At 39.3% G+C, this 11,000-nt stretch overlaps 1 protein-coding gene across 2 annotated transcripts in view; it reads right to left on the bottom strand.

The window, feature by feature from the left end:
- Positions 1-2,671: 2,671 nt before the first annotated feature.
- Positions 2,672-11,000, bottom strand: part of tdrd5 (tudor domain containing 5) — an 18,412-nt gene continuing 10,083 nt past the window's right edge. For both annotated transcript variants that reach the window (XM_039812294.1, XM_039812293.1), the window contains exons 11-18: positions 9,397-9,606; positions 9,209-9,275; positions 8,512-8,712; positions 8,066-8,200; positions 6,520-6,585; positions 6,037-6,201; positions 5,723-5,906; positions 2,672-3,744 (exon numbers count right to left, since the gene is read on the bottom strand). In XM_039812294.1, the coding sequence (XP_039668228.1) occupies positions 3,677-3,744; positions 5,723-5,906; positions 6,037-6,201; positions 6,520-6,585; positions 8,066-8,200; positions 8,512-8,712; positions 9,209-9,275; positions 9,397-9,606 (1,096 nt within the window). In that variant the 3' untranslated portion in view covers positions 2,672-3,676. The remainder of the gene's footprint in view (positions 3,745-5,722; positions 5,907-6,036; positions 6,202-6,519; positions 6,586-8,065; positions 8,201-8,511; positions 8,713-9,208; positions 9,276-9,396; positions 9,607-11,000) is intronic.

Raw genomic sequence — 11,000 nt, 5'->3', positions numbered from 1 at the left:
CAATCTCCCGACTGTATGTACAGATGTAGAGCAGTTTAAAAACTTTTTTAAATCTGCCAATACCTAAAAAAATTATTTATTTCCACATTATATCTTTAATCTGTACACAAAAATAATGGGGAATTAAATGCTCATAATTTGCTTGCTTGCCAAAAACATGGACAACATTCCATGAAACCACAAATTGTCTCTTTAACATTTCTGTTTGTGTATGTATCTGATATTGACCTGTGAAGACCTTGACAATACCAACATTATATCAATGAGAATCCTTGCATATGTGGTGGTGATTAAAGTACTGTTTGGAGTTAAAAGGAACAAGGAAACCGTCACTGTAACTAAGTGTGGCGTATACATCCAATGTGTACAGTGGAAAAGCTTCATTAGGAGTGCTGGTTCTACTGTTGTGTGTAGAAGTAGCAGAACTAGAGGCCTGAGGGATTAGCAGAATTGTCCTCAAATTAATGCAGCAGATAAGAATTTTGACAAAGGGATAAAAATAAAAGGCGCCTCTGCTAGAAATTATCTCTCAGTGGATGAGTGTGACTTAATGCACCCTCGCTTACACACAGAATATAAAGTCACACACACACACAGCTGCTCACACACAAACCTCAAATACTACACACCCTATTAGAACGCACACATGGACACACTTGCACACTTTAAACATCCAGAATCATTAATTTAAAAGCAGACAAAAGAAGAGACGAGAAGAGAGAAAATACAAGTCTACTGGCCATCTGAGATATGATATTTCTGTCCTTTGCCCTTCTCAACAGACAGTGATATTCTGAAGAACACCAATAACAATATGTGTTATCTTTTGATCAATGTCAAATATTCTGGGCTACTTTTAATCTTTTCCAATGTGTATGGGAAAGAAAAAAAAGACAATACCACAGTGTAAAAATACCATGTAAAAGCAGTAAAGTATTATCAGCAAAATGTATTTAAAGCATCAAAAGTAAAAGCACTTGTTCTGCAAATAAATGACCCTTGACTGACATTCATTTAAATCACATGAATATAGAGCTGGGCAATATATCGATGTTATATCGATATCGTGATATGAGACTAGATATCCTCTTAGATTTTGGATATCGTAATATGGCATAAGTGTTGTCTTTTCCTGGTTTTAAAGGCTGCATTACAGTAAAGTGATGTCATTTTATGAACTTACCAGACTGTTCTAGCTGTTCTATTATTTGCCTTTGCAAATATTTTTGTATTAGTAATATTTTAATATATCCACATTACTGATGATTATTCATCAAAAACCTCATTGGGTAAATATTTTGTGAAAGCACCAATAGTCAACACTACAATATCGTTGCGGTATCGATATCGAGGTATTTGGTCAAAAATATCGTGATATTTGATTTTCTCCATATCGCCCAGCCCTACATGAATAGATTATTACAATGCATCAATCTGTTAAGTAGCATTTTACTGTTGTAATTGGTTGAGGTGGAGCTAGTTTTAATCACTGGACAAAACTACCATACTTCATACATTTAGCTACTTTAGTCCAGTGAGTCCCAATCTAGGGGTCGGGTCCCTACAAAGAGTCACAAGATCTATGGCGTGGGATTCTGGGTTTCTTTCCAAATGGATATTTATTCAATGGTACAAATACTATTGTTACACTTTACTAGTTTCGTATACGTTTAGTGATTATGTATTACATGTGTATATTTCCAAGTATTGAGCTAACCATTCCTTGTTAGTTGTGTACTACATCAGTCAAATCCTTTCCAACAATTCCTGCTCTCTAGCTGCTCCTGCACTGAAGGCTTTCAATAAACATCCAAATAATCAATAGTACCCATCATCTACTCTGCTAATTAGCAAACCAAAAACCTGTGAAACAAAAGCAGTCTTCCTCTGACTGAGTCTGATTCAGGGTTTTGAGTGTAAATCAAAGCCATCAGATCTGCACGCTTCATTCAGCACACTGATGCTCTGCTGCTGTTGGCTGCAACCACATTACTCTCCTCCTTAATAAAGTTTATGTGTACATCTGCCACATGCACGAGCACAAATGTCTTGGTGTTAAAAAATTAGTACTGTGTGTAATTATTCATGCTTGTTAAAGACTGCCAACCTGAAGGACAATGCTTGTGATGTTTGTGTCTATGTATAGTTTTATTTTTTCAAAGATTATTTTTTGGGCTTTTCCGCCTTTAATGGCTAGGACAGCTAGGTGAGAAAGGGGAGAGAGAGGGGGAAGACATGCAGGAAATCGTCACAGGTCGGATTTGAACCCTGGACCTCTGCGTCGAGGCATAAACCTCTATGTTTATGTGCGCCTGCTCTACCCCCTGACCCAACCCAGCCACGTGTATAGTTTTGATCCTAATGCACTTGACTTACAAAAAAAACTATACTGTGTTTGTGTGCATAACAATTAGATATAAGGTTTGTGTTCCAAAACAAAGTATTCATATTTGTATGTATCGTGTGTAAATGTATGTCTGAACGGTGTCATTGTACAGGAAATGTGTGTATGTGTACAGTATATAGGTTAACACTCTTCATTGTGCTGCTGTGTTAGAGTGAGAGGAGGAGCTATTCTCATTAGGGGCCTTTTTAAAAAGCTAATTGGCTGAGCCAGTAAAGGTCAGGAAGCCCAGCATGATGCAGACTAATGATCCAGGACTCCACATTTTGTTAACAAATCTCTAGTTTCAAGCTCTAGCCTCCCCATATGTTTTAGAAGAATACACACATTAAGTTAGCTTCTTTTTTATAATCATTTTGGAAAATGAGATGAGAAAAGGTGGTAGGTTTTGGAACTGTAAATCTACATTGGGTTGCATGGGCAGCTCTGCTAAATAACAAACATATTTGCTCCATAGCTGTCAGCTCTGCTCAGTAAAGCACCTTGATTCACAGCAATGAGCATCTAGAGTTTAGAGATTTCTTTTTGTTGTTTTGTTTAATTCATTGTTCCTGTGCGCTCATCTCGTGGGTGTTAAAATATTTCATGCTTTAAAGAATACAGTATTAATGTAAAGCATTGTTTTAAAATTGGTCTACAAATGTATGTGAGACATTGGATCCACTAAAGCTAACTGTGGAAAATAAGAAATGACTAAAGGGAAAATACTAAAATAGTCTATCAAATAAAATTTATTTCCCAAAATAAAACACTTTCTGTAATGTTTACTGTAAATGTTTTAAGCTTGTCCAGAACAGCAATATTAATATATATATAAAATAAATTAAACCATTTAACACATCACAGACCTCTTGATGGCTTCTGAAAAAAATATTAAACGCTTTACACAAAGAATAAAGTTGTTGTTTTTTTAAACAAAAAGCATTCACAAGCGTATTCACATTTAAAAAATGACAGCCATCCTTTCTGGCATTTCTTTTGTCTTCCAAAACTGTTAGGAAAGTGCTACAATTACAGTTATCAAACAAATAAACAGAGCCTAACATACAATTTAACTGATCTAGAATACCGTAGATTAAAATTAACTTCCTATAAAAATGCTTCTATCACTTTTTGCAAGTCGGTAAATAACTCAAAATGATGACAAAATTATTCCAAAACTGGATTATCAGAGTGTCCCGATACTATGATTACTAGTAGTTATTATGGAATAAATGTTCATTCCTTTGGGTGTTGACTCATTCTGGCTGTGTTGGATGTAGGAGACACGTCCTACCTGGTCCCAAACAGAGGAAACAGATGGCCAGAGTGCCGCAGATGGAGCGGAGAAATTGGTACACCTGGACAACAGAAAAAAAACAACAACATAATATTAATATAAGACACAGCTATTAATATTAGAGCTGTTCAGCACACATAAAAACAAATCTTTATCAACAAATTTTCTAAGTAAACAACTCACTATCCTGAATCACTACAGTCCATGTATCAGTAGCTTTAGCAGTGGAGCTCCTCATTGGGGACAGAGCGCAGTTGTCAGCTAAGCTGTGATTCACAGTGCACTACTTTATAATTATTTATCATCATACCTTATTATAATTGATCCTCATTTTATTCTCGTGTCACATCAAAACATTTATTGTGATACTAAGAACCGTGTGAGCAAAGTCCTGTGTAGCACAACCCTACATGCCATTTTAATAGAGTCCCAGGCTAAAAGTGAGTCTCAAAACACCCCTACTGTGAGTTGTGGTCAGTGTAGTATGTAACAAATATGCTGAGCAGACAAAACTCATCCGTAGGTGCATCAAGACATACAAGAAAATCGCGACAAGGGACAAGTGCCGACTTTGCAAATGTGAGTAATTGTGTAGATTAATTTCAAAATTTGAGCTATGTTTCTGCTAACTCAGGTTTCTGAGGGAAGCCAGGATACAAGTCTCAGGGCAGGCTGTGAGACCGAGATGAGATGCAAGTATGAAGGGAAAGATTTCTACCAACCACAGGGAATGTCTTCAGCAGATTGTCAAATTGTGCTGTCTGTATGTAGTCACATACATCTTCTGTGTAAAGCCCTTTTTAACACTGCAATTCACAAAAGCGATTTGTAGATAAATCTGCCTTGACCCACTTCTTTTTTTGTTGCTTTTTTTTCCATCAACACTGCAAGCAGAGCCATGGTGGAGCAGCAGTGTATCGATATCAGGACAAATGCAATGCAATGAAAGCAGCTTGTTGGGTCAAATAGCTCTGGTAACAGGTCTAATCGAATCCGTGTCAGGTTCCCATTGCAGGTACATCCACCACTGCAAGCAGCGGGATGGAAATCAATACGTCCTCTCTGCAACCATGGACACAGGCTAATTTCATTGAAGCCTTCTCTCTCGCTCTGTATATGTCATGCGCAGGTTAATGAAGGTCATTGTATAATCCTATTAGAAAATGAGTGTGTGCGCAAGAGAGAGGACATGCCTTTGTGTGTACAATGTTCTCTTTCTACAATTTGAAGGAAACAATACTATGCTTAGAAATAATTAAAACTTTATGTGATGACTTTTAAAACTCAAATATTTATATTTTTTACTGTGTAAAGCATTTTGCTTAACTTAATCCTTCAGTTTCTTTTTCTGAACTATAGTCTACTGGATAGAACATTGGCGCATAGTTGCAGTGTCACAAGAAGTGGTGAATTTGTTTGTGTTTATAATGAACAGAATGTATACCAATGTTGTCCATTCAACAACAAATTCAGATGGCAAATTACAATTGCTGAAATAGCTTCACACTAAATCAACCTGACTTATCATCACCCTACGAGGCAAAGTATTTTTTGTATGAATCTTTTGCAGTTATACTCACTTTACATCTTTACACTTCAGCAGACTGGATTATTTAGGTCATGATTTATTGTGTACTTCTGTGTATACACAAACCTTGCATACGGATTAAAGGACAAATCCGGCGCAAAATGAACCTAGGGGTTAATAACGCATGATTACAGTAGCGTTTACGTATACTGTACAAGCAGGCGCCATCTTGGGAAAACAGTCATGACCAGACAAACGACGAACGCCTTGCAACCAGTAACCAGTAACATACCTCAAGCACACCTTGAGCCTTGATAGTAGTATAGAAATAGCGAATTCTAGCTTTATAAGCTAATAATCGGTTTGCGCTAGCTTTTTTCAAGCTAGAGACACATTCGATTAGCATGAAAACATATCCCAGAGAACGGTTGACTCGGTAATCATGTGTTATTAACCCCTAGGTTCAGTTTGCGCCGGAATTGTCCTTTAATCGGTATGCATGTATATGTACCCTGAGTGTAGTCGTGGATTTGGGCCAGGTCAGGGGTGTGGAGGCTCAGGGTCTTCAGGATCGGAGGTGGCCTGACCAACGAGTGGGCAGCGACTTTGGGGCAGTGCTGCTCCTCTTTTGGTGCTGGACAGCAGGAGCTGGAAGTGATGCTGGATGGAGTTGGTGGAGGAGGTATGCTCAGTGTCTGATAAGAAATTAAAGTTTCTTTAATGGACAAAATACAACTATCTTCTATTATTCTGTTTTAAAGTGCTTGACAAAAAACATAGATCCAGTGATTTTGCTTCCATAAAAAACAACTGATGTCTTCTTACTTTAAGATCAGCTTCACACAGAGTTAGGGTTTTCTGGGTCTGGATCAAATCTGGAGGGGCGAGAGGGCTGGTAGGAGGCGGTTTTTTGGTCAAGGCCCAGCCCAATTCACTGTAGCTCAAGGTTTGACCATTTATTAGAGCATTGAACGGGTTGGCGTCCATACCCTGAACAAGACACAGCAATAAACAAGACTTTGGTGGCGTGTGTTCACTCTGTTGTTGAACAAACCTTTGTGTCCACATACAGACAAACTGCTCTGGCATTATATATTTGATTCTATTTATCCTTTATTTAAAGCAGGTGTTTGCAGTGCAAAAAATCAACGTGAATCAACAATCCAAAATACAATTACTTGAGTTGTGTTCCACAAGTAAGTTAATAAAACATTAATAAGTCATATACCCAATTAAAGCGAGCTCCAATTTTTGGTCATATATTGTACATATAAACTGTTTAGTTCATTTATTCTCAATTGGTCATACCTGGAGATGGGGGCTGACTTCTTTGTCCTCAATAAACTCCAGGTCGGGCAGCTCTTCCTCCTCAACCTACGACACCAAGAAACTTCCCGTTTCCTTCAGATTCATATTTCATTAACAAATGTAACTGTACAGTGATCTCTGGTTGTATTTTTTGCATGTTGAATTATTTGTTCATAAACCAACATACACAACAACCTGTAACTGTATGTTATATTGCACTTACACACACACATAATATGATGTATTGTGCAAGTGATTTCAGCTGATGGCATTGTGTGATTTCGCATAGCTGGGTACACACATGCACCCACAAAACCTGTTCAACTTTATTTAATATGCAAATACGTATAACAATAACCAAAACAGCTCTGGTGTTTTTGCAGTCACAGACAATAACACTTAAAAAAAAACAATTTTATTCAGGTTAAGACAATACCCCAGTTTCTCAAATGCCATGTCACCGTAACCCAGATAAAATCATACCCCAGTTAACAGATTTAGATTACCAATTTAACCGGGGATTTCGTGCATTCACCTTAACCGGGGTAAATTCAGGTTATGTGTCTGTGCATGCTCCGTAGGTTATAACTGCCACACCTGCAGTGTGTTTTTTACCCAGAAATAGAAGAGAGCATTTGGAAGCAATGGTGCCAAAAACAACAGCAACACAAGCTTTAAACCTTTAAATCCACTGAGGACTTCGCCATGGCAAGTACTATCAAGAAGACCCATTTCTGGGACTGAAAAGTCATCCGTGTTCTCTCCGCTTTCCAAGTTGCTATGATTTTGACAAAGGTCAACCAGAAGAAAAAGCCTTATTCCGACCAGTTGTTTGTTGGCAGAGCGCCACCTACTGTATCGAAGGTAGAGCTACTCCCATTCAGATGGAACTGGCATAACCCAGTTATTCACTTAATCGGGGTGTGCATGTAAACGCACCGACTGTAAAATATCCTTTCCTATGTTCACTTTAACAACTATCCACTCATTAAGATAACAGCGACACAATCCTGTAATCCAATATACATTAAACAGCCCACTTATTGGCGGTCACATCATTTATTGGCCAACAACAAGCTGTGACCTTCTCAATAGTGTGAGTATACATTAAGGAGCATTGGATTGGACCCCTCCCTTTGGCAAGAGGATGTGTGTGTATGTGAGTGTCAACATTTACTGTGTGTGTGTGTGTGTGTGTGTGTGTGTGTGTGTGTGTGTGTGTGTGTGTGTGTGTGTGTGTGTGTTGCTGCAGTGGGCCTGCAGCAGTGACAGTATGGCTGGTAAGATAAGAGCCATGGACAGTGGAGAATAAAAGCTTTACAGCAACATTAAAAGATTGGGTAAGAAAGAGGAAGTGTAAGAGGGGGAGGGAGAGAAGAGACAAAGAGAGTGAACTCATAGACAAGAAACAATTGAGACATAAAGCTGCAAATCAAAGTAACCCAGTATTGGCACTACTGTTTTGTTTGACTGTACTGCAGCCTCAATGCTTTTTACATACATCGGCAGAAGCTTGCTTGCACGCGTGCGCGCGCGTGTGCAGTACCTTCAGTGAAGTCAGCATGGACTGTTCAATCATGTTTGCTGGCTTGGGTGAAAAAGTGGCTACCTCTTCTACCTCTGGCAGGTCAACCATTCCCTCCCCGAGGTAGAGACTCACTGGGCGGATTTGGACACACAACTAAGGAAAGAAAAGGGACGTACACAGAAGTGGGTATATAGATCAAGTTTAAATATATAGCAATATGTATAAAACAGTATTTCAGTACTCTTACGATGGTCACATAAACAGACGGACCCAAAGTTAGTAATGAACGCATACCGTAACTAACCTGAATCAAAAGTATTAATGATGCCAGGTACATATCTAATACACTGATTCAGTAAAGTGTTGTGATGGTATATCTTTACTATATTTTCAAAGACACCTGCAAGCTAATCAAAAACTGGTATTTATCATGACTATGGTAGAAATAAGTGTGTGTGGCTTACTGCTGCACTGGCTGTGGGGCTGCAGGCTGTACCATGGCCCTGGCTCACCAGGATGGTGTGGATGTAGATGTCGATATCAGTATGTGTGTCACACAGGTAGAGCTGAAGCACATCTCCGGTGTAACAATCCAAAGCGCCCACCAGGGTGCGTTCGGAGCACAGCTTCTGGAAAGAAGCCCTTGCCTCAGCAGTCCAGCTGCCCTGCAAGAGGCAAACCACAGCGCTCTTATTCATAAAAGTTAATATAACACGATATTTTGCAACATCTACAGCTGAACAGTTTGAATTTCTTCATCTAAATATGCAAGATAAAAGCATAAAACACTTACACACTACTTAGTTTAAAATGATGGAACTTTTGAACATAACTAATCATGAAGCAGTTGGTGGGCCAACAAAAAGGGAAAATAATCCAACACTGATGGTAAGTTTTAAACAAATGCATTTCACGTGCCAAGTCAAAGGCAAATATTCACTAGGAGTCTAGGACAATCAGTCTGATAACGATGCAGGATGAATGCATGACCAAGAAATGCAAGGACCATGAAATACAACACTGTCTATAATACTAATACAGGATGGATGCCAGATACAGATCACCGCTGTAGTACTAACAAATAGTGAAGGTAGGCCTTTGCAAGAGAGCTCACATTTGCCAGGTAACTGAATATATTATTAAATATGCTATCAGACTCACAGTGGTGGGTTTAATTCCAGCCAGTGATGAAGGAACAGCTTGTGCCGGAAGTTCAGAATAACATGACCTGAGGAAACAGAGATGAACCGTAGAGAGCACAGCAAAACACAGAAACCAATCACCTTAATAGCAGTAGAGGTAGTACTAGTTGGAATGTTTAACTGCTTAAATGTATGAGATGCACCTACTTGAGGAACTTGAGGTTGGTGCTCTGTACCACGGTTATATCGCCAAAGTCGACATAGTACACCTCGACCTGAGTGGGGCTGATGATCTGGTGGATCACCACCCGGTAGAACCACATTCCTTTGGGTGACACGCAGCAGACTTGACCCCGTCTGACAAATCGCTCAGGGAGGCGGTAACGCTCTGACACCTCAGGATAGGTGTAACATCGTCTACAGGCACCAGAGGAAGAGGGGGGGGAAAAAAATAGAAAAGACAGCATGTCATTGCTCAGAGAAGCATCAGGAAGCTTTAAATGTAAAAGTCTATGTTGAGACAGTGTTGAAGGACTGTTGATTAAATGTTGTGAAGTGTCATAGCATAGTTTTGTGATAAACGATAACCTTCGACGTCACTGTGACCTTTAATGTGACTATTATCGCCACTGTTCATCACACCCCCAACCGGCCCGTCAGACACCGCCTACCAAGAGTCTGGGTCTGCCAAGGTTTCTTCCTAAAAGGGAGTTTTTCCTTGCCACTGTCGCGATAGCCACTGCTAATGCTTGCTCTTGATGGAATTACTGTAATTGTTGGGGTTTTGGAAAGTGTCTCGAGATAACTTTTGTTATGATTTGATACTATAAATAAAATTGAATTGAAATTGAATTGAATTGAATTGATAAAAAAAAAAAAAAAAAAAAAACATTAGCACAAAAAGTAAGGAAATTTGTGTTTGGTAGATTATTTCTCTGTGGTAACAATGCTTTTTGGCAATACATCTTATACCTTTGGAAAGCCTGTTTAGTTCCCTTTCAAATGGTGCCCCATTTGTAAGGATCATGCATTTGTGGGATGAGCAGCAGCGCTGAGTATGTGGGTTGCGCCCATGACAAATTTGCCAAATCTTCTCTGCCAATGCCCAACAGCTTATTCTAACATTGACTAGTTTGGTGTTTGGTAGGGGTGGGGGAAAAAAATCGATACAGCATAGTATCGCGATATTTTTCGTGGCAATACTGTATCGATACACAGATGCCAAGTATCGATCTTTTATAACTTATGTGTTGGTCAGTTTGTCTGCTTGACAATCGGATTTTGTAGCAATATAATTGAAGTGAGATGAACAAACAGAGAAATTTATCTTTTTAGATAAAACAGATGTTGACAAAATTGTCCTTTTGGGGGACATCATTTGAAATTGGAAAAAGTTGGAAAAAATGTAATACCTTGCAATATATCGCAGAATATTGCAATATGTTTAAAATCGCAATAATATCGTATCGTGACCTAAGTATCGGGATGATATCATATCGTGAGGCCTCTGGTGATTCCCACCCCTAGTGTATGGTGGATTGGATGACAAACAGGAGGTTCAGTAGCGTGTGGAAGAACCATACACAGCCACAACAGCCTGGCACCTCCTCCTCATGCTGGTAACCAGCCTGGTCACACACTGCTGTGGGATGGCATCCCATTCTTCAACCAGCATTTGTCGCAAGTCAGCCAACGTGGTTGTGTTGGTCACTCTGGCACAAACAGCATGCCCAAGCTGATCCCACAAGTGTTCAATGGGGTTGAGGTCAGGACTGCTGGCAGGCCATTCCATCCTCTCCACTCCCACATTC

Source organism: Perca fluviatilis, chromosome 9 (genome assembly GCF_010015445.1).
Source record: "Perca fluviatilis chromosome 9, GENO_Pfluv_1.0, whole genome shotgun sequence".
Classification (NCBI taxonomy): Eukaryota; Metazoa; Chordata; class Actinopteri; order Perciformes; family Percidae; genus Perca; species Perca fluviatilis.
This window is presented reverse-complemented; position numbering and strand designations above follow the sequence as displayed.